This window comes from Echinops telfairi, unplaced genomic scaffold, assembly GCF_000313985.2.
Source record: "Echinops telfairi isolate 266 unplaced genomic scaffold, ASM31398v2 ScPeMD7_9;HRSCAF=40, whole genome shotgun sequence".
NCBI lineage: Eukaryota > Metazoa > Chordata > Mammalia > Afrosoricida > Tenrecidae > Echinops > Echinops telfairi.
The window spans coordinates 57,029,088-57,053,740 of NW_022103906.1; the positions used below are offsets into that span (position 1 = coordinate 57,029,088).

A 24,653-nucleotide genomic window follows, 5' to 3' on the forward strand; every position below is an offset into this window, starting at 1 on the left:
ATTTTATAAAAATTGCTGCCATTGACAGCATTTGTCAATTTGGTTCTAAAATACATGTTGTATACTCTTTTTTTAAAATCATTTTATTGGGGCTCATACAACTCTTATCACAATCCATACATCCATTCATTGCACCAAGCACATCCATACTCCTGTTGCCCTCATCATTCTCAAAACATCTGCTCCCCACTTGAGCCCTTGGACATGTTGTTTACTCTTAAACAATGGCAGCTAGCACATCACACACACACACACAAAGATTTTAAAGTAAGTTGTGACCTTAGGCACATGGCTAGACTCCGCTCTTGCCCCTCCACCCATAAATCAGTTCTCCCCCAAGACTGTTAGGGTCTGCGGTGGGGTCTGCTCCACCTCAGGGACCCAGGTGGAGGGAGCCCTGCCCTGTCTGGTACCATCCCCGAGATCAGTTGTGATCCATTGAGTATTCATTAGCTAATTTCAGGCGTCGATCGCCAGATTTTCCTTCTAGTCTCTAAGTCTGCATGCTCTGCTGAACCGTGCTCAGCGTCATAGCAACACGCATGCCTCCTTCGGCAGACGGGCAGTGGCTGCGCAGGAGGGGCACTGACCTGATTCAACCTGAATCTCCTTCCCAAGGCCAGAACCGAATCACCACTGTCTCCAGTTCCCAAGATTGCTGGGAGGATAAACCGAGGCAACGCCAGGGACGTGCTTACTGGGTGTAGTGCCCGCGACACAGACAGTCAACAACTGTGGCTCTTTCCCTCATGCTTCTGTCTACAGAAGCAAAGTGCGTGATGCTTATGTACGCCTGTCCCAGACACACCTGCACACTTACAGCAAGCTGCTCAGAGTTCAGTGAGTTTCAAAGGGGATCTGATGGCCATATAGGCTCTGCCTCACCCTTGGGAGACATATACAAGCACAGGCTTTGATTCGGGATTCTTTGTGCATCAGTCACTCAATGTCGCCATGTTTCTCCGCAGATTCCACCGAGGCTTATCCCCAGCATGCGCAGTCTTTGGACGGCTCCCCAGGCAGCTCCATGCCGCTGTACAGATCTTCGGAGGAAGAGAAGAGGGTGGCAGTCATCAAGGCCCCCCACTACCCAGGGATCGGGCCGGTGGATGAATCCGGCATCCCCACAGCAATTAGGACGGTAGGGCGTGCCAGCGAGTGTGTGTGTGTGTGTGTGTGTGTGTGTGTGTGTGTCTCGCTCTGCACGTGTGCACAGATGGTACAAAAGACGGATTGTCAATGGCTTCGTGCATTCCTGCGGTCTTATATAATGGGGATGGCGCTGCGTGCCATCCGAGTTCTCATGAATGTTAGGCTGTGGGAGGTAGAGAAAGAGAACTGTCCACTGAAAATAATCGCATGTTCAAGGGACGCTCTCAGGGGGGGTTGTTTTGTTTTTGTTTCCCTTATTAATTAAAAGTCCTCCACATTATGACCCCGTGGAAGTGATAACTCCATGCTCTCGCCCATGGCTGTGTCAGGGCCCTAGAAAAGAGCAGGGCCTGGACGCCTGAATTCCTCGGCTGAATCGCATTCCCACATGCATTGCAAATAAGGCAGTGGTTTGTTTCCTGAAATGGAAGGGTGTTAACACCGGGATCTTGGGAGCTGTGAATTGGGAGTTGGGAGGTGAGGTGCTTGGAATGTGGGGAGCCGATGTCATAGTGGGGAGCCGCTGTCTGTAGGGGGCAAAAAAACACACATTCTTAGGGTCCCTCTTCAGCTCTGCCTTCTGAGAGCTCTCCAGGGATGGTAGTGAAAGTGTTTGGGCAGGTTTTTTTTAAGTCTTTAAACGCTGCCAGCATTGCTCTGTGTCAGGGCAGCCCCTTCTGGCAAAGCTCAGCACCAGCAGAGGCGGCTGTGGCTGGCTGGGCAGGCGGCTGCGCGCGCTGGGCAGGTCCACTGGAACAGAAGGGCTGTGCTGCCTGCAAGCAGGGTGAGGACAACTGCGAGCAGGATGAGAGCTGCAACACCTCTGCAGGTGAACTTGGGGGGAGGTGTGAGAACAGAGCTCTGGCTCTACCCCCCGGGCCTGACCACACCAGCATACAGGGCTGGGGAGCTGCCAAGGGCTACCTCCCAGGAGTGCAAACCTGGGAAGCAAAAGAAAGCAAGGGATAGAGGAGACGGGACGGGAAGATGTATTTTTTTTTAAAAAAACCTCGTAAGATTGGAAATCTTCTAAAAGAATGAGAGGTAAAACATGGGTGTTTTCTTCTCATTCCCTGAATTTGCATTTATTATATGGATGTTCAGAGAGAAGAGCTCAATATTGATTATGGTAGACCCGTAATCAAATTAGAAGGCCAAAAGAGATCGATCTAGCATGGCTGGGCTTTTTAGACTAGTGAGATTGTGGGAATATTGCACGGTGTAAAGGCCTGAAACTGTTATTATATTTAAGTGGCAGTAAAAGCTTGGGGATTGTGACTAATCTTTTCAGTCATGTGGAGATTACATGTTTCTGGTGATGGCTTTTGGGCCTTTGTTTTCTTTTTAAGATTTCTGACCTTCACAAATAGTTAACTTAGTGCCTACATGTGTGTTTCTGATAATATAGGGATACAATCGAGAGAGATCTAGTGTGATTGTGTGTATCTAATTGGCACTAAAGTGTAGTAGATGTACAAATGAGGGCAGCCCGAATCCTCGGTAGTCATCGATTCTGTCTGAAAGGCTTTCACCCAAGCCCTCTAGGTGTGCTTTTATGCCAATAAATGATACCTGAGCGTGAACATGCAAACATGTGCTCATCCTGAAGACAGGCTTCTCTTAAGGAGCAAGACTTGCTTTCTCGGTTTTCAGAAAGGTAAACTAAGATGTTGTGGATGGCCAATGAAAAGGAAGTCATGGTCAACATGCTTGAATAGCTTCCTGAACCTACTGCCGAAGCTAAAGCACGGTTAGAGGTGCATAATCACAGGCCAACCCTAGCCATTTCAGACTCCGTTTCTTTCCTGTGACATCGAAAATGAGAGGCAAGCAGCCCAGAAGTTCCTTATAAGGAGCCATCACTTTTACACCCAACGGTGCTCTTCCTTAGACCTTTAAATTTTTACTAAGAAGGCACGGGTCTGTGTAGTCTCTTCTCTTACTTACAGTCACTATGTCGCTGCCCTACACAGCACCTCCAAGTATAGTTATGTTTATAAATGTTGAGTCACCCTGTCTCTGAGCCACAGCAAGGCCAAGAATCTCCCAAGCGGTTTTTCTTTCTCATTCCTGTAGAGAGTCTTGATGATCAGACTTCTAATTGTTTCACATCGCTTTTCCCTGAAGCATTGACCATCAAAGGCATGACTGTCTCAATATACCGGATTATAGTATCCGTGGAGACAACCAGCATATACCAAGGAAGCCAAAATGTGTGAAGTAGCCCAGAAATTCTAGAAAGCCAAGAGTCAACAAATAGCACCTTTGAGCTGTTTTACTGAAGGGAAGCGGCTTCCCAGATTGCGAGCTCTCATGTGACCTTGGATGTCTGTGTCAGCCTTTTACTGCCATTCTCAACAACAACAACAAGAATCACTAGGGCTCAGGTCCTGTGAGATTATGTAATTTAAGACCAGCTCATTAAGTGCAAAACAAGGTTCTTTTCTGCTGGTGCAAATATAGAACACTTGTTTGAGAACTGTCAAAGCTGGCATGGGGCAAAAACAGACAGCACAGTTGTGCTAGTGTGTGTGAAATATGCGTCTTTATTCTTTTTTGGACCCCTCTGCTTATTAAATCGACATCGATAGAGCTTTGAAGCTTTGCAGACTCTGGGAAGGTAAAAATGCAGGTACAGTCAGTGAAAAGTACAGAAATCAGATGGATGGTGAATTACTGGTAGTTATTGTCCATCCCAGTCATTTTGCAAGATACAGAAGTAAAATTCCTCAAATTCAAGTAGACTGCTATTCATCTTAGTATTTGGCTTAATCATCCAGCTTAAAAGGGAAACTTTAAATGCTTAGAGTACTTCTTTTAGAAAGGGACATAGAGTTTTAGTATTTCTAGTACCCTTTGCCAATGGTCTGGGCATTTCCTGGCATCTCCGGGCTGACCATATAAAGCTGGCAGATGGCACAACTGTAAGATCCTATCTGATATTTGCCCTCTAGCAAGTGGGGGCAGTGGGGGGAGGGAAATCCTCTCTGTCAGGATACATTGCCATATACAGTGATAGCTCACTTATTAGGCTTCCGTGTTGCTATTGGCTGTGTCCAGGTATGGTCAGAAAATATTTTGCACAGAAGATAGATCTTGTTTTCTGTTACTTAATACTCAGAAGGAAACAAAACCTAAAGGAAGAGAAATCAATTTTCAAGAAAATAAATTCATGTTCAGTTACTTTGTTTGATCTGGCAAACAATAGTTACTCTCCTGCTTGATCAGTGCACCTCCTGCATCAGGTTCCACCATTTGAGCCCTCCCTGCTCAATGTTTCCATGGTAGAATGAGCCTAAAGGAAATGAATAACGGATTCGAACAAAGTCAAAAACTTGAGAAACTCAAACACATTGCCATCAATTCTACTCCAACTCACAACAACCCTATTGGCTAGGGTAGAACCACCTGCTGTGTTTCTGAGATGGTAACTCTTTAGAGGAGTCGAAAGCCTCCTCTTTTCCCCATGAAGTGGCCAGTGGTTTCAACTGACCTTGCATTTATCAGCCCCCTTCACAGCCCACTACCAGAGCTCTCACTGCTGTTGTTAAATGAGTGTCCATTGTATTCCAAGCACTCTTTCTAGACCCTTTTGAATACATTATCTCATTCTATTTCCAAAGCAATTCTATATATATATATGAACACGCTGAGGTTCAAAATGGTTAGCTTGTCCAGATTCATAGAGCTAAGAAGTATTAGCTCATGTCCAAGCCCATGGTCATGGAGTCTACTCAAGCTCATAGGGAATTTTTATAAGGTTTCTGAACTGTAAATCTTATGGGAACTGAGAGCTTCATATTTCTCAGACCTTCCTGTTACAGCAAGAAGTATTAAGCAGTAAGGAAAGAGCTAACTTTAACTCTAGATCAGCCTGTCATAAAGTCCATGAGCTTTCCACTGCACTTTACGGTTTCCATTGTCAGAAACCTGCATGCCAAGGGGAGTTAATACTCTCAAGTGACTTAAAACTTAACAAGGCAAACTGTGGGTGCATGTGTATCTAGATGGCAATGTGTCGTCCTGTTAAAGGTATTTCAAAATAATTTTTATAGGTTTCGCTTTGCCCTGGTGCAGGGATATGGTTTGTCTCATCTTCAGTGTCTTAGCAACTCTTGCCTAGTAAACAACAAATTTATTTCTCTAAATTTAAGTTGCTCAGAATACAGAATGAGTCAAAATCCCTTCCTAGTAAACTCTAAAAATAATACTGTGAACAGAACACCCATTAAAAAGTTTTTAAAGATAATAATTGGAAACACAAAGTTAAGCAAACTACTACGTTGTTAACGTTCATTCAGTAAATTTTATATAAAATACTTGTGCAAGTATCAGCTGATTAGTGCTGGCTAGAGTTATAATTTGGAAAAATAAAATAAAAACGATGCCATCTAATAGTCCAACTCAGACTAGCCTCCCACAAGGGATAATATGTATAAAACCTGCATATGTAAGTGGTTAAACTGCTGATACTGTCATCATGTAATAGTAAAGAGCCAGACACTTTTATTGAGGTGCAAAAATCTACAATTAAAAAAGAAGTATGCAGAGAGAACCATTGGGGGTTGTGAAGCAATGTTTATTTGAACCCCGTTTTGTAACAATTGGGCATTCTCTTTTATAGACAGTTGACCGGCCGAAGGACTGGTACAAGACAATGTTTAAGCAAATTCACATGGTGCATAAGCCTGGTAGGTATGGCTGTCTGGTTTCTGTTGAGGTCCTTGTGGGCTGAAGGGTGTAGTTGTAACAAAATGCTAAGACCCTGGCACACATCATGGCCCTCCTTCTTTCTGTTCAGTGTCCTCTGTGCCTTTGCCTCACCCTGAGCCTCTTGAAGGTACCCCCTGGAAGAATGCCAGGTGCTCAGGTCTCCCCCCACATCCCCACACCCTGCCTCCCTATCCCCAGTCTAAACCTATGCTGTGTCTGCTGGAACACACTCGCTGTCCCTCTGTCCACCTCTGTCTCCTTCTTACCAGAAGAGCAAGGATGGGCAGGGCTGAACAGGCTGGCTCAGCACACTTGACAAGAGGCCTTTAAAGGACTTACCAAAGGAAAGCGAGGTCTGAAAAGTCAGGCAAACAGCTTGCACAGGCCCGCTATCCTAAACGGTAGCAGTTCAAAGCCACCTGGTGGCACCAGGAAAGAAATGGCCTGCTTCCTTTACAGCGATAGGCAAGAAAACTGTGCAGCCATTCTACTCTGTAACCCATGGGGTTCTCGTGATGGCAATTACCATCAGCCAAGGAAAGGGGAAGAGCAGCCAGGCAGATTCGTGCCAGGGGTCCGTTTGCATAAACCCAGCCAATTGCAATATTTGAAGAAGAAGAAAAAGTTAAGTGTGAGTTAGAAGATGCACTGGTTTTCTAACAACTTGCTGCTGTGTCTCTGACGTTCTGCTATCATGTTACCTGATGTGGCGGCCAACCTGTATCACCATCCTATTTATGTTTCATTTTCTAGATGATGGCACAGACATGTATAATACCCCTTATACATATAATGCAGGTAGGATGGGCTTCCTTGCTTGCAATGAATATTTTTCTGCCTGGCGCTGTTTGGAAGAGCTACGAGGTCGCTTTCTGACCACTCTGAGCGCATGTGTTCAGTTTATAGAGTTAAGGGGATCTTTTTTCTTTTCTCAGAGCATGCCTAACAAAAGGATTGGTCTTTTCTCATGGAAATGAGCACTAATACTGTGTAATCTCATTCATTCCCACTTGAGTTTGTTCTCCACTTCAGGAATGTTGCACCAAATCATGGGGGACAGCAGGAAAGCCCGACTGTAATCGGGCCACAAATTAAGATAAAGATCTGCTTTTATCAGTCCAAAGAGTGATTACAATTGTGCGAGATCATTCAGATACACTTCTTACAAAACAAATCAAGCAACGTATTATGTGACCTTGCCCTGACTCTGTTCCCCTACCCCCCCTCACCCCATCCCATTGCTATGATTCATGGAAAGAGGAAAAAGAAAGAAAAAGAATTCCACTTTGGGGAGCCCACTTTTCTAACTCTGAGCTGCCAGTGGGCTTCCTGGAAGGATTTCCGGTTCAGACATGTCTGCTTGTAGCGGAGCTGTTGGTGGTGTCTTATGAAGTGGCCTGCAGGCCGGAAAGAGAGCAGTCCTCCAATGTTTCCTGGGCGGCTTCCTCCAGAATTCATCATCAAGAACCCCGCCCAGGGCCTCCTCTCGGAGCTGCCGCAGGTTCAAGCCTGCTGCTCAGTTGATGTTTTCCCTTCTCTCGAGCAGGCCCCAAAGGACCCTTGGCGGTGCTGTGGGGTATGCCTAGGCTGCGGATGCAGAGTCTGCAGTTCAAACTCACCAGCCACTCCACAGGAGAAGAATGAGACTGTCTGTCCTCCTTGCAAAGCAGTGGTTCTCAACCTTCCTGATGCTGCGGCCCTTTAATACAGTTCCACATGTTGTGGTGACCCCCCAACCATAAAATTATCTTTGAGACTACTTCATCACTGTAATTTTGCTAGTGTTATGAATCAGGCGACTGCTGTGAAAGCGTCATTTGACCCCCCAAAGGGGTCACGACCCACAGGTTGAGAACTGTAGTTATAAAGGTTTCCAGCTCAGAAACCCTATGTAGGGTCCTCATGAGTCAGCATGAACTTAGTGGAAGGGGGTTTGGTTTGGGGTTCTAGAGCAGCCCCCCAGGGGCAGGTTGCTTCTTGCCTTCAGCACCTGTGACTTCTCTCAGGGGTCCCCCCGCTATCCTGACCATGGAGTCTCCCTTCGGCCAGCACTCAGGGCCTTTTCCTGTTAGGGATGTTGCCACTTGCCCCAACAAAGGAAAACATATATAACAGACTTAGCAAACTGTAAGGGCCCTGCCCCCAGAAGATAGCAGAAGCCCACTGAGATGTTTCCCCCCACTCTGACTCTCAGGCACTGAAACCCCTATAGAGTTCAGCCCCTACTCTGAGACACATGGGCTTTGCACGAGTGCCAATCAGCTCAGTGGTCACACGTTTGGGTTTGGGTTTTGTTATTCCTAGAGAGAGGTAGACCAGACCTACATCCTTTATCTAGCTCTCCAGCCAAAGTTTGACTGTGGGATGCAGGCAAAACACTTAAATGCCAACTGTTGTCACATCTTTTCTTTGCCATGGGATGTGCTGGACCCTCAGAGAAGCAGATGAAGGAGAATGGAGTTAGCACAAAGAGGGAAGTTGTAGGCAATCAGACATTTTTATAATCGACATTGTTAAAGTTTATATCACATAGACTAGCAAGGTGAACAGGAATTACATATTTTATTGAGCCCCTGAAAGATATGTTCATGTAATCATTTCATCTATAGACCAAGTAACAGCAACTAGTCTCTATGCTTTCTCTAACCATACCACCCACTGCTTTTTTTCTGGCTCTTTCCTGGGACGCTTCCTCTGCTATCCCTGCTACCCTCTCTCCCCAAGCCGCAAACTAACCCTTCAAGGCCAACTATAACCCATGCTACCTTCTCTGACTAATCCAGCATCTTGTAGCATCCTTTAGTTCTGAATGTGTGTTTTCCTCATCTGGCCTGTTACCGTGTACTACCAATTACTTTTGACCATCATTCTATTTGTGGCTGTGTAACATTGATTTCCATATTTTGTTTGATTATAATCAACATGGTAATTCTCATATGTAAATCATAACTTTTAAAATATTGGAAGGCATTTGGGAGCTAAGTGATTTCAAAGTTGTTCTGAAACCCCAATGGTGTCCTTAGAAAGGAGGAAATCTGCTCAGTCCCTGTACATTTTTGCCTCACAGAAATCTGGATTATAACAACTCCCAGTAATTCCTGAAAACGGCCTGCCATCGATGCGCATGCCTAGAACGAATGAATGATAAGGTCACGATAATTCATTCAAAATATTCAGCCCAATATGTGCATGTGAATTTGCTTATTGAAATTAATTTTGGTAAAATGATAGTCATTTCGGTTTATGAGAGAGACACACATTTAGTGTACATTTTAAATGCTATTTCCTTCTGGATCCGTCTGTTTGTACTTCTCGCGATAGGCCTGTACAGCCCTCAGTACAGCGCTCAGTCACACCCCGCGGTGAAGACCCAGACCTACAGACCGCTCTCCAAAAGCCACTCGGACAATGGCCCCGATGCCTTCAAGGATGCCTGCTCCCCTGTGCCTCCCGCACATGGTCCGCCACCAGTCCCACCACTGCGACCCAGAGACCGATCTGCCACAGAAAAGTAAGGCCTTTCCCCCCTAAAATGGCCTATAAACACTTCTTTATTTTAAAGGAAAAAAGAAACTGCATTGCCATAGATTCGATTCGGACTCATATAGCAACCCTAAAGGACAGAGTGGACTGTAACTCTTCATGGGAACAGGAAAGCCTTTTTCTCCCACGGAGCGGCTGACCTCGCAGTTCCTAAGCCTCTGTATCACACGGACGAAAACAAGTCCATATGGCATTTGATGGAAGAATCAGTGCTTACCTTATGGAGAGAGCATGAGTGCGCTCTTATATGACATGCTGATGCCTTCCACTGACTGCGCCCTGGTGTAGCGTTGTGCACTGGGCTGATAACTGAATCGTGTGCGGCTCGAAACTCCGAGGCAGAAAGATGGGGCTTTCTACTCCCTTAAAAAGTTACAATCTTGGAAACTCGCAGGAGCAGCTCCGCCCTGCCCTCTGGGTCATTATAAATCAGAATTGACACCAGGGCAGTGAGTTTGGGGTTTCTTTTCTCCTGCATTGAGCTTGTAGCAAACACTTTCACAATTGTGCTTCCTAAATATTCTACTGAACCAAGTTGGACTTGAAGTAACCTGGGCACAATCTCTTATTATTTGATCAAGAAATGCATCTAAGAAGTCATACATGCAGGAATAATTGGCATTTACTTCTTTTGAGACCTGGAGTAGGCGGCAGGGTTAACGTGCTCAGCTGCTGACTGAAAGGCTGGCGGTTCAAACCCTGTCAGAGGTGCCTCTGTCAAATCAGCCACTGAGAGCCCTGGCGTGAAGAGCACCGCTCTGACCCAAAGGCACGTGTGACTGAGCCAGAGTCAGCCGGACGCAAGTGGGTCGCTGTCCTTTGATAGAGCGGGTTAGCGACCACAAGCTTCATTGCAGGTTCCTCCAATTTCAAATCCTGGGTTTATGAATCATTTAAAGTTTTCCCTCTGGTAAACAAAAAATGTCTTTGGGAAACTAGGGGGATTATTCATAGATCAGAAATAAAGCATGTTTCAGAAGTGCTTATCTGTGACTTGTTTCCACCAGCCTTTCGGGGTGATATTAATACACATTTCTCCACTGAAATACTTTTATAGAAATAGTCTGGCTAAAATAAACATTTGTAATCAGACTATGTCATTTCTTATGAGATTATGACTAATTATCCTATAGGTAGCCTTTTGTAAGCACTTACTATGTGCCAACCACCAGAACATGCACTTTTCCTGTATTATATCTCGTAATTCTGAGAACAACCCAATGAGATACATGCTATTTTAAAACTACTTTAGAGAGAAAGACACTGCCATTTAGAAATGGAAGTAACTTGTGCAGCTCACACAGCTATTATTTTTCGACACCTTTCTTAGCATATAATTCACCTGCCATACACTTCACTAGTTCAGTCACTTCGGGAAGAATGACGCAGCCATCACTGCCATCAGCATCAGAACACGTTTTCATTCTTCTATTCAGCTAATTCCATCCGAGGCAAGATTCAAACTTAGCGCTGAGAAAAGCCAGAGTCCACACTACACTGATAATGAAAAAATGAGGATATGAAAGGTGTACAGGATTAATACTATTATAAGACCTCCATCTTAAGCACCCAAGAAAAGTTATATTCGATATCCCACTGGACCATTACACATAATTGAGGATCATCCTTGTATATGGTATAGGATACCATGAAAGCCAACCCACAGTATATCTAATAGGATTCCCATTATAGTACTAAACACTTTCATGTTGTATTTAGAAAATGTTATGGCTTAAAATGTAAGACATCGTTAGCAAGACACAAAGTGGTACTTTGGCCATAAAAAAATTTTAAAAAGACGCAAAAGGTGAAGTCAGGTTTCGGTGTATCATTTTCCCTGTGCGCTTAGCAGACATGTGATAGCCTCTTAGAAATCCCTAGAGAGCTTGCATATGCATCGCCTCACCGAGTCTCCATAAGGAAGAAAGGACAAATTTTTCCCCATCTGTGCTTCCCAGGTGGGAATGCTGTGACGGGAACAGTTAAGGGGCTGCGGCCCATCAATTTCGTGGACGATCAGGACTTGCCTCTAATATTTCGATCTCTTGTTGTGTGCTCTCAAGCCCATAGCGACGCACACGGACCCAGCAGGACCAGGCAGAACTGCCCATGGGGTGTTCCGAAGCGGAACATCTTCATAGAACAGTTAACCAGGCCTTTTCTCCCCACAGAGGAAAGTCGCTGGTGGGTTCGAACCACAAACCTTTCCGCTAGCAGCCCAGAACGTACCCATTGCATTACCAGTGCTCCTTGTTTGCTCTCTTATGCACCCCATTCCCACCATGCCAGAGTCAGAAGTTCATTCCTCCCCATGGAATCAGAACTCTCCCCCCGTCAATCCCTTCTAGCTCTCGTGAGAAAATCCCTTCCCTCTTCCACCCCAAATGATCAGCACCATGGACGCTGCCTTCTTCAGCTTGGCTACCAAGAAGCTTTCATTTCTAAGCCTTCCTTTGAAAAATAGCTGAATCCAAGGCAGCACATTGCAACATCATACATTTCTTCTTTTTCAAAATAACACAAGAGGGATCTTTTGAGGCAAACCGCTTGCTCCTGTGTGCAGCAAACCAAGTGATGCTTTGTACATTTCCCAGGAAAGCCATCGTGCCACTAACCAGATAGACGAGATGAAACATGGCACACACATCACTCCTTGTTCCTTTGGATCAAGGCTGGCAGGTTGCAGAGTGCTGGGACCAGCTGGGACCAGCTCAGGTCATTAAACAGAGCATGCCACAGTTCACTCTAAACACAAGCATACGCAATGGCCATTAGCAACCCAGTGGTTTACTAGCGGGTCACTGGCTGTGTGTCTACAGACCCCTGACTTGAGTTTTTGTGTCAGCCGCAGGATAGCCATTGTTAGGGGGAAAGTAGAAGAAATTATAGGAACTGGCTTTCATAACATCATGCAGGTAAAGCAAAACATAAATTTGGTACCATTTGCAGATATGCTGGTTATCCTTAGAGACTTTAAATGACACTAAAAATGACTTTGAAGACAGTGAGGGGTTTCAGACAACTGCTGTAGGCAGCAGAAGTTTGTTCAGGGGGTGTTTTGTTGTGTATTTCTAGGCATGACTGGGATCCTCCAGACAGAAAAGTGGACACAAGAAAATTTCGTTCAGAGCCAAGGAGTATTTTTGAATATGAACCGGGCAAGTCATCAATTCTTCAGCATGAACGACCGGTAAGCGCGCGTGACTAAACAGTATACCAGTTACCTCCTTAGCTTGGGTTCCCAAATAACCTGAATTTCATATCACTTAGCCATTTACGGTAATTTAATGATTATTTATTTGGCACTATGTATTATTTATTTGGCATCTATTTGTTTTGGATCATGATTTGAGCATCTCGTCTCAGCACTGAAAGATGCCCTCTAATGTACGGTCCCTAACTTGCATGGGAGTATGGCCCCATGTAAACATGACCATGAGTCCAGTTCCCAAAAAAATAAAACGCAGCACTTATTCTACAGTTCTCCATCATATATGGACCTAGACTAGGGGCTTCTATCCTTTTGGCTTCTGTGTTGGTTGTTTAGTATTTCTCTTAAGGAAAGGAAGTTTCTGTTGCCTTTCTATAACAAGTCGTTTTAATGGATTCTCATTAAATCCCTCTCAGGTTACCAAGCCTCAAGCATCCTGATTGATTGTCAGTCTAATGGATCAAGATTATATTTAACTTTGCAGTATTTTCATTGCAATGGTTCATTGAATTGGATACTAACAAAAGGACACAATAACTGGAGGGGTGGGTGAAGGAGGGTGGGGTTCTTTGCCTCTTCCAAGTGCTAGTTAGCAAGAGGTTCTTCTTTGGCCCACTTGGATCTTTAGTCCCCTGGTCCTCCTTTCTATGCCCTTTACTCTCCTCCATCCCTGATCTCTTTGCAATTTTACTCTTCCTCTGCACCTCCATCAAATCTTGCATTTAGAGAGAAAAACAAAAAGGAAATGGTGCATTTTGCATTTTACACCATGCCTGGCCATAAAGGAACTTTAGGTGCCAGTGAACAGGAAAAAGAGTGTTGACAGTACTTGCCTTTTCTAAAGTAACAACAAAATCACACTTGTACATACAATGCAAGTTCTACCCTAAAATACAGTCTGGAAAGCCTTGTCTTACCACACCCAGCATACGTGGCCTTGACTTAGCTTTAGTTTCTTGAGAAGAGTGTTCTAAAACCTTATGACCACATAATGTACACATGGGATTTATCTCCGGCTTCTTTGTCTTTCCTCAAATGGCTTGTATTAATGGTTCTAAAGTATTAATGGTTTTAGAGTAACACACCTTAAACAACAACAACAAATGAAAAAAAGGACAAAATAACACCACAGCCATGAAGGTTCTATTGTAAACTTCTAGGTTATATGATTGAGCAACCAGAAGATTGATTATCAAGACACAAAGATATTCTGAAACTTGTAGGGCAAGAATTGAGTGAACCATGATTTTACCATGGCAGAAAGTGGAGAATATCCAAATAATTATGCAACATTGGAAATCTCAGATTTGAGTGTCATTCACAGCAGTTTTATAATGATTATTCCAATAATATGAGATGATGAACCTTATCCTTGTACTGGAATGATTGTGCCGCTACAGTGTCATGAAGCAGGATTGATTTTAGAAGAGTCCTCATGAGAATATTTCTATTCCTCCTATTTATTCATGGAGCAAATTCCCTGAGCACTTACTGGGTTCTAGAAGCATTCTGGGGACTAGAGGCATAGTGGTGAACCAGACACAGCCCCCACTTCAAGGAACTTAGAGTCTGTCACCTAACAGGAATGTAGGGCTAGACCTCTGTGTGTGCAACACAGCCTCCTATGTGGTTGCTGTCAAAGGACCCTCCCTTTGCCCTAAGAGCTCATTGGTGGGCTCTGTTATAATGATGGAAATTCCTACACTTGAAACCTAGAAGATTCAACTTTAAAATAGCACGAATAATAATTGTTATTCATCTTATTGAATACCTACCTTACTACGTGCCAGGCCTTGGAATTGGGAGTTGATGCTTTATCTCATGTAATGCCCTCCCTCCCCATGCCCACCCCTGTGAAGAAGAAAGAGGACACTCTCATCGTACAGACGAAAAGACTGAAACAAACATGACATCGCTTTAGCCCAGATCACACGCCTGGACCGTGCTAGATCTAGAGTTGAGGCCGGGCAAATCCACGCCTGTGTGCTTGGCCAACACTATCCTGCTGCGCCAGGGAAGGCAGTGCAGGAGACACAGTTAGTGAAAACCAAGAACCAAACCCACTGCCATCTAACTGAGTCCACATGGAGCCAGTAGTACTTGTCGCCTTACTCAGCTTACCTGCTTCATTGGTTCCTTTACTTCTTTATTTACTACTTGATGGCAATTTTGTAGATACATTCTTTGAGCTGCTTGGTCAGAAGCCTGAGCCCTGTATAGTCAGGGCACAGGAAACAAATTCTAAGAAAAAGAGAAAGATCTGAAGCAGGGGATTGGCAAGGATTTGGGTTTAGATGGGTCTCTTCAGCCAAAGACCAAAGGAAAGAGAGTTGGAAGAAATTGGGAAAGAGGAAGGAAAAGAGAATTGATAGCCTACGGAGAAAGGAAACGTGCCAAAAAACTTTTTTCCCTCCTGAGCAATTTTGCCGACGTTCAGTCTGGTGCAGGCATGACTTCAGTTAGTCATCGGCAGTAGTTTGGCTGGGTGCTTGCTATGGCTTTAATATTAGAGATCCTCGGGCTCATTTTCAACACGTGGCAACCCACTGAGAGAGAGCAGAGTTGCCCCTAGGCTTTTCTAGGGTGTAAGGTTCACAGAAGCAGCTCTCTGGGGCTTCCTCTCATGAAGCCACTTGGTTAACAACTGACGCTTTTCCCATGGTGTCACCAGAGCTCGTTTTCATCATGACAATACCATTGTGGCCGTGAGGTGCCAGTGAGCAGGTTTGGACTTCTGGAGAACGGAAGTGAACACTTCCCAGTGCTACACTTTCCTGACCATTGCTGTTATGTCTGAGCCCACTGTTCTAACCGTGGGACTCGTCTATGATTTCTTTTTATAACCGACCTTGAATCGATTATGATTGCCTCCATAGAGGAGAAGCGGGGAAAGAGGGCTGTGCGCCCAATGGCGGCAGAGAGGGCTATGTACTGATAAAGTCCACAGAAGGTTCTGAGGGCCTTGGGCACACACGGTATAGAGGATGACGAGCAGGTGTGCAAAGTAGGCATGGGATAGCAGCAAACAGAAAGCGTTATGATTTTCCCACTGCACTCCCTTGTCTCCACTCCAAGGCGCTTTGTGAGAATTCTGTTTCTCTTTTCATATTTTGTTTTGCATAAATTGCACACAATGATGCACAGTAGTTCAGTAAGTCTGTGTTGCTCTTTTGGATTCCCAGATAACACCACCCATCTGCCCCATTTTCCTCGATGTCATCCTGGATCCTCTTTCTCCCCCTAAGTCCTGCATGCTGGATGAAAGGCAGCTGCGTTCTTCTCATCTGGACCACAGTTCCCTCTTGCCTAGGACAACCAAAGGCAGCCTCCTGGCTCATTTAGCTAACTCTCCACTCGTCTTCACATCACAGCTCCAAACAAACAAACAGAAAAACCCAACTCACTGACTTCTAGTCAAGTCCAACTCGTAGCAACACATAGGACAAGGTAGCACTGCCCCCTGGGGTTTCTGAGACTGTAGGTCTTTGTAAAACCTCCTGCTCAAAACTTTCTATGGCTTCCCACTGTCCTTAGGGCAAGATCCCGGTTCCTTAACATCATTTACAAATAACCGTTGTGATCTGGCTATTGTCCATCCAGCCCCACCTCTCCTCATCCTCCCTGCCTCCCTCTCTGCCTTCTAGCAGAGATCCAGAGGTCCTTTACTTCCTCCCGGCAAGCCCTTCACACTGACTGCTCCCCTCTGCCAGGAACTCTCCCCAGCACGTCTCCCTTCATGTGGAAAAGTTCAACTTACCCCTCATGTCTCAGCCTAGACACAGTTCCCCAAAGCAGCTTCCTCCTGCCTCTCAAGACTTGAAAGCTGAAGCAGGAAATTGGAAGCACCCCCTACCATGTGCCTATGGCACCTGCAGTTCTCCACCCACGCCTGATCACTGGGAACTGTAAAGGCCTGTTGACTTGTTGGAGCTCAGGTGGTGTAGTGGTTGCCAGCTGGGCTACTCATCACAAGGTCAGCATTTGAAACCACCAACCATTCCTCGGAGAAAGATGGAACTTGGTACTCCCTTAAAGAGTTACAGTCAATAGGGGCAGTGCTACCCTGCCATATAGGGTCCCTATGAGTTGACACTCTATAGCCATGAGTTATGGTTTGGTTTTTGAGTGGACTTGTCCATATCCCTCCTTGGACTTTAACTTCCTTAAAGCAGGGACCCATCTGATGCACCAGTTGTAACCCCAACATCTAGCACAATGCCTGGCACATGGTGGGTGGTCCAGTGAATACTGGTTGAATTCATAAGTGAACAAATGTATACAGGTTAAAGTATGGTTGTGCTAAAGCTTTAGTTGGTACTTCAGGCTGGTGGAAATCCCTATCCTGCTGCTTATTCTTGACATTTCTTTGATAAAAGACACAATAGGTCTCAGTCAAAGCCCACACATGACAGTCTCGGAAACCCACAGGGAGAGTTACAGGGTCTCTCTCTACTCGATGCCATGAGTTGTGAGTGGCAGTAGTTTATTGAGTCCATGATTCCCTGAAGGCCCACAGGGGCCAGAACTGTCAGAATAAAAGTAGCTCAGAGCCTAGCAAAAAAGACCCCTGTCTTCCTTAGGTGAGATACATGTGAATACAATTAAAGATGCATTTGACTACAAATTTAGAAATACCAACCATCACTTAGGATTTAATCTAGAAAACTACTTTGCAATCACCGGAAACGTATCCTTAACTGAATTGAACAGTAAGTCCGGGCCATATTTTCATAAGGTAATACGTTCACTACCTTGAGATAATCAGACAATATTAATTTAAAAGTTACGTGCCACCCAGATTAGGTATGTTTGCAGGTGAGCCACATTAAACAAAAACAAGAAAGCCTTGGTTCAGGATCTCGCTACACTTGATAGGCACCACGTTTCAGTCAGTGTGTCTTACTGTGATGCCTTGTGTGTTGCGGTGATTCTGAAAGCTGTGTCGCTCGTATTTCAAACACCAGCAGAGTCACTCAAAATGAACAGATTTTATCAGCGCTTCCTACGAAGAAGGGATCGGCTGTCTACTTCACAGGAATTAGCCACTGAAAGCCTCAGAGATAGCGCCCAAAGACGAGCCCCTCGGGTCAGAATGCACTTGAAATATGACTGAGGAAGAGCTGTCTTCTCCAAGTCGAGTGGACCAAAATGATGCAGATGGAATAAAGCCTGCAGGAGTAAAGTCTTTGGGGGCTCTCATTTGCCAAAGGGGGACAATTAAAAAAAACAGCTGCAAACATTTGATAATTGGAACTTGGAATGTATGAAGTTTGAATTTAGGAAAACTCAAGTGAGATGGAAATGTATAAAGATTATACATTTATACATTCCATCTCATTAAAAGTGAGATGGAATGTATAAAGATCAATATTCTAAGCATTAGCGAGCTGAAATAGACTGATATTGGCTTTTTGAGTCAGAAAATCATGGAGTTTACTAATCTGGGGATGACAATCAAGAAGAACAGCATTGCATTCATTGTCCAAGATGGCATTTCCAGAGCTACCTTGAAGGACAATGCTGTCTGTGATGGGATAACGTCTATCTTGCAAACAAGCAAATCCAATCGACACAACTATTATTCACATTTATGCATCACTAAAGCTAGTCATGCATGAATTAAAGAGTTCTACCAATATCTTCAGCAGTTGTTGGCAATTGGCATGCAAAAGTTGGAAACAACAAAGAAGCAGGAGTACTGGAAACGCGGTCTTGGTGATAGAAATGAACCTGGAGGTCTCATGACAGAAGTTCGCAAGACCAACCACCCCTTCATCGCAAATACCTTTCGACCACAACAACACAAACGGTGACTACAGACATGGACTTCTCCCGATGGAATACACCGAGATCCAAGTGCCTGGCTCTGTGGGAAGAGACAACGGAGAAGCTCGATACCAACAGCTAACACCAGGCCATGGGCTGCCTGTAGAACAGACCATCAATTGTTGATCCGTAAGTTCAGGAGAAAGCTGAAGAAAAGTGAAACTTGTACAATGAAAACTTCCGCAAGAGATCCCACGCAAATTTTGAGAGCATGTCCAGGTTTGATGCACTCAACAAACCTGACAGAAGACCCAGTGATCTGTGGGAGGACATCAAGACCCTCCTTCATCATGAAAGCAAAAGATCATTAAAAAGACAGGAAGGGGGGGAAAATTCAAAGTGGATGCCAGAAGTAACTCTGAAACCTGCTCATAATCATAGAGTAGCTAAGGCACATGGAAGAAACGATGAAGTCAAAGAGCTGAACAGAAAAATTCAAAGGCAGTTGGAGAAACAGTATAAAATGGTAATTATAATGAAATGTACAAAGACTTAGATTTAGAAAACCAAGCAGAAAGAAAGTGCTCACCATTATCTTCAATTGAAAGAACTAAAGCAAAGACTTCATGCCTTGAGTGCAATAAGGGCAAAATATTGAACAACGCAGGAAACATCAAAAGAAGATGTAACAAACACACAGAGTGATTGCACCAAAAAGAACTAGTCAACATCCAACCATTTCAAGAAGTAGCATATGAGCAAGAACCAATAGTACTGAAGGAAGAAGTCCAAACTGCATTGAAAGCATTAGACCAAAAATGGCTTCAGAAATGGATGGAATAGCAATTGAAATGTTTCAACAAACTGATGAAAAAATGGAAGCACTTACTCGTCTAGGCCAAGAAATTTGGAAGACAACTAATTAAAGAGATCCATATTTGTACCCATTCCAAAGAAAGGTGCCCCAACAGAATGCTCAAACTATAGAATAACGTCCCTGATAGCACATGCCAGTAACATTTTGCTGAGGATCATTCAATAACAGTTACAGCAGTACATTGACAGGGAACTGTGAGAAGTTCAGACTAGATTCAGAAGATGACGTAGAACAACAGATACCATTGCTAATGTCAGATGGATCTTGGCTGAAAGCAAAGAATACTACAAAGGTGTTCAGTTGTGTTTCGTTGACTATGTTAAGTGTGTTATGAATCACACAGTGGAATGACTTGACATAGTCAATGAAACACAAATCATCAAAGAAGCTGGATTCTATGCAGAAGAGTGCAGCATCAGGATCAGAGAAAGGTTTATTAACAACCTGTGATATGCAGATGCGATACCTTGCTTACTGAAAGTGAGGAGGACTTGAAGCACTTGCTAGTGAAGATCAAGGATCACAACCTCCAGTATGAATGATAACGCAATGCAAAGAAAACCAACATCTTCACAACTGGACCAACAGGCAACATCATCAGAAATGGAGAAAAGGTTGACATCAAGGATTTCATCTTACTCAGATCCACAATCAGTGCTCAAGGAAACAGCAGTGAAGAGAAGAAAACATGCATTGCATTCGGTAAATCTGCTGTCCAAGGCCTCTTTAAAGGATTGGAAAGCAAAGATGTTACTTTGAGGACTAAGGTGCATCTCACCCAAGGCATAGTATTTTCAATCACTTCATATGCACGTGAAAATTGGACATTGAAAAAGGAAGACCAAAGAAGAATCAATGCATTTGACCTATGATATTAGCAAAGAATAGTGAAGCAAAGAATGGACGGTCAATAGAACAAACAGATCTCTCTTGGAAGAAGTACAGGAATGCCGTTAGAGGCAAGGATGACAAGACTTAGTCTCAAGTTCTTTGGACAAGTTATCAGGAGAGACCAGTCCCTAGAGAAGAACGTCATGTTTGGTAAAGTAGAGGGGCAGCAACAAAATTGGAAGGCCCTTGACAACATGGGTTGACACAGTGGCCCCAACAACGAGCTGAAACATAAGAACAATTGCTGTGAGTGGGAGCTCGATGGCACCTAACAGCAGGCTTGATAAAACAGACTAAATAACTCACAAAAGGATGCCGCCTTGCCCTGTAGAAAATAAACCAAGGCTGAGTAAGTAAAGCAGCAGAAATTAATCAGTGGAAACACTATCCAGAGATCAGTACAATTAAAAACCTTCAGGGAGCTTAATGAAGTCTCTCAACATTAAAAAGTGTCATTCAGAACTTAAACTATAAAAAATTTTAGGAGCTTCACTTGATGATTTGAGTCATAAAGAATTGTCCGAAACAGCAAGGTGCAGTCTTTTCTGTGGAATCACATCAGTATAAAACATAGCAGCAGCCATTGCCATTAAAGCTTCGAACCTCATGAGCATCCTTTGGTACTTGTTGTGGTTATTTGGAAGAACAAATAGCAATTACATGCCTGCATCGAGAATGCCTGCATCGAGTAAAAATTCTACAGCCACAATACCATCCAGGTGTTTTTAACCTCTAGAAGACATTCAACACTTTTAAACGATTCATCTTTGGTCACTTTTAAGTAAGAATCATGCCTGATTCATAGTTTTCATTTTTCTCAAGCACTTCTCCTTGCACTGATGATGATACAAAGTAAGTCTGCAGCAGACATTTGCTGATTTTCCAATGAGAAAAGAGGCAAGAATAAAAATAAAAAAGAAAGATGCAGGATCATAGCTGTTCTTTGGCCTTTTACCAGCAATTCGAGAAAAGCACAACCATGCATCATAAATGAGTTTCTAGGTGTGAACATTAGTGCCAAACTTCCAGGTTACACGTGGAAGGTGTTGAATTAGGGAGATGATTGATGTTGTTGTTGTTGTTGTTGTTGTTGTTAGGTTCTGTTGAGTCAATTCCAACCCAGAACAACCTTATGCACAACAGAAGGAAGCACTTTCTGCTCCTGTGCCATCCTCACAATTGTCATTGGCCAGCCCCTGTGTCAATCCATCTCCTTGAGAGCCTTCCTCTTTGTCTCTGCCCGTCCACTTTACCAAGTAGATGTCCTTCTCCAGGGACTGGTCTCTCCTGACAACATGTCAAAGTATGTAAGACAAATGCTTGCCATCCTTGCCTCTAAGGAGCATGCTAGCAGTACTTCTTCCAAAACAGATTTGTTTGTTCTTTTAGCAGTCCATGGGACTTCCTAAATTCTTCTCCAGCACTAATATTCTTTGCCAGCTCTGTAATTGAGATGGTTAGCAAATGTCCATCTCTATAAACTCTCATCTGTATATGTGTCTCTGGAGATGGTCGGGCCACTGTGTCCTTTAGCAGGAGATCTGGATCTCTACATAGTACATTTAATTGTTACCTAAAGGTCAGCCTAGCAAAATGGAAATTCTAGTTCTGCCAGTTCCCATTTCCTTATTGACCTTAAAGGCTCTGCTCACAAGTGCCTCTCATTACATTCCAAAGCGATCGATGACTTTGCCCGGGCCCAGTGCTCTCTGCCCTTTCTATTGGTAGGGATTCCACATAGAATTCTTAATCTGCAAAGTCACAGTTAATGAAAAATTGTCATTCTGAATCGGACAAAATGATAGCTATTCTGCTCCCTTTCCCGTAGTCTATCATTTAAAAAAAAAGTGAATTTCTAAAATCATGGCTTCACGTAGCCATTTGTTAGGTAGTTTCTTCAGGGAGCAATTACAGTGAATTTTAACAGCTGGGAGATCTAACAGTTTAGTAAATTTGCTGCTGCCCTCTGCTGTTCAAAATGTTTTTGAACAGAATTTTTTTTCTACTCAGAGGTTTTAGGTGCCTTGGTGTCGCAGGACTTAGGTGTTCAGCCACCAACCACAAGGCCAGCAGTTTGAACCACAAGTGGCTCCAAGAAAGAGAGCTGTGGCGGTCAGCTTCCACACAGAGTGCCAGGTTCGGTCCCACCAAGCTGGTTCTGATGCATAGTGACCCCAGGTACAAGAAGAGAAGGGAACACTGCCTGGCCCTGGCCACTCGTCACAATCATTATGTTTGAAGCCCATTGTCAAGGTTACAGCTTATCCACCCAGTGGAGCAGCTCTACTCTGTCCTACAGGATCACTATGAGTCAGAATTGGCTTAACAACAAATGCATTTTTTGGGGAAGAGAAGTTTCTACCTCCCCTTAGCAAAACAAAATATAGCACTGTAAAGTCAAGAATTAGTAACATCTCTAAGCATGTGTTAGAACGTATGGAATGGGAAGGTCCAGGAGTTTGTCATCCAGTTAGCGAATTACTATGCCTCTAAAACAAAACACAATGTGCTGCGAAATCTCTGTAATAGCCATGACCTTAGAAACCAAGTCCAACCGAACCATTGCATGAAAAAGCTCAATGCTGAGGCCGTTAAGAGCAAATTTATCATTGACACAAAAAGCTGTTTTATTTTATCAAAATCTCAAATAATGCTTTTGCAACCTTCAGATCTAATATGAACTGAATCCGGTTTGCAAATGAAGCAGAAAACACAAATGACTTACTGGAATATTTTCTCTCAAGTTCACTATGTTTCTAAGATGGAAACCCAAGCAATATTGATTATCATAAATAAAGGAACTGTCTCAAGACCCATGCAACATTTTCCCACACACATAACAGTAGGGTGCCATCCTGATTTCCATTTATTGTACAAATAACATTTAAATTAAAAAAACTCACTGCCATCGAGTCGAGACTGTCCCTATTCACGGGAGTAGACAGTCCCGTCTCTCCCCTGTACGGCGCCGGTGGTTTCCAATCTTGTAGCTCACAGCCCAACATGTGACAACGATGCCGCCAGGCCTAATTAGCCCTCCTGAACCACGATGGCAAAGTTGCCGGAGCTCACTTGGCGGAGAGGGAAAAAATCACAGGAACAGGAGTTTGACCCTCGTCCCTGGGTAAATTACCATCCTCATGACCATTTCCATGTTTAATTCGTGTCTTCTGATAGTGATAAAAAGATCATAACTCCTGTGTCACAGAATAAGCATCCAATTTTAACATGAAATCATCAATCCAGTCAGGTGTGTGTTATTTGGAAGCGCTAAGGATACCTCTTGGTAAAGTGAACGCAAACTGCTGGATCTTTCGATGACTAAAATTGTGTGTATGTACTCAAACTGTACTTTTCCACTTAGGAAACTTTCAGAAAGCCCGGAGAGAAGCCCCAAGGTGGGGTTCCCTCCCTCCCCTGGCCCTCATCCCCGCCGGAGCCAGCGACAGGACCCCTGAAGCACTAGGCCAACCCACTGCTCTGGCTTTAAGCCTGCAGGTGGAGGGTGGCCCTCGGGGAGCTCATAAAACTGACTTTGCAAAAAACAAAACAAACCCTGGCCTTGCTTCCTTTTCTAAAGCGCCCTATCTTCAGACCCCTGCAGGGGTCCAGACTCTTTCTAAGGGAGCCAGGTGTCCCCTGGAAGCCTTCTTCCACCTTGTCTAAGGCCGGTCCTCTGGGCTCCCCAGAGAAAGTCCACCTAATGAATCCGTTTTCCCCCACCCTCTTTATTCCAGCCCCCTCTCCCAACCACTCTGACACCTGTTCCCAGGGAGCCCTGCCGGAAGCCTATTTCCATGCCACCAAGCCAAGAAGTAACTGGGAGCCCCTCCCCTCCGCCCAGGAGGGCCATCCCTGCGGCGAGCTGGTGCGCCCCGGCTCTCTCTCCCACCCGGGTGAGCTCCGTCTTCGGGACTTGTCTGTCCCTGCCAGGAAGTTCAGGGGGCTCTTGTCCTCCAAAGATGAGAAGACAGCGGCTGGCCTCACTGACACTGCCCCTCGGCGCCATGCTGCCCCTTGCCGTTCTCCTCCACGCGGCCTGGGGTTCTTCAGGCCAGCAGACCCCAACTCTCTCGGCCCCACTTATGCCCCCGCCCTCCACATACACCCCTAATTTCTCTTCCCACCTGTCCCTTCCCCCACCCCAAGCTCTTCCCACTCCTGCACCTGAGCAATGGTCTGCGTGTGCACATCTGTGGATGGCTGGTCACCCCTGAGGGCGGGGGCCCAGGGGCGCAGCGCTCAGCAGAGCCAGGGGTGAGTGGGCTGGAGATGGGGTTCACCCCCCCTGGGGTGCAGTGAAGGCCCCTTTCTCCTCAATGTCCCAGAGCGTCGCCCTGAGGGCATGCATCCAGCCAGGAGGATGGAGACATGGTGGAACAGGGGGGTGGCCTGGAGACAGCCATGTGGGGGAGCGCATCTGAATTCTGCTCCTTCGCCAGCGCCGGCCCTCTTTCCTCCGGCCGCGGTGTGTGGGGCGAGAGCGTGTGCGTGTGTGTG

At 44.8% G+C, this 24,653-nt stretch overlaps 1 protein-coding gene across 9 annotated transcripts in view; it reads left to right on the forward strand.

The window, feature by feature from the left end:
- SORBS2 (sorbin and SH3 domain containing 2) overlaps nt 1–24,653 on the forward strand; it is a 96,523-nt gene that overhangs the window by 18,992 nt on the left and 52,878 nt on the right. For 7 of the 9 annotated variants that reach the window (XM_045286769.1, XM_045286770.1, XM_045286771.1 and 4 more), the window contains exons 3-8: nt 969–1,141; nt 5,777–5,843; nt 6,619–6,663; nt 9,187–9,376; nt 12,484–12,598; nt 23,891–24,049. In XM_045286769.1, the coding sequence (XP_045142704.1) occupies nt 969–1,141; nt 5,777–5,843; nt 6,619–6,663; nt 9,187–9,376; nt 12,484–12,598; nt 23,891–24,049 (749 nt within the window). The remainder of the gene's footprint in view (nt 1–968; nt 1,142–5,776; nt 5,844–6,618; nt 6,664–9,186; nt 9,377–12,483; nt 12,599–23,890; nt 24,050–24,653) is intronic. The other 2 variants (XM_004696151.2, XM_045286776.1) reach the window with 1 other exon arrangement.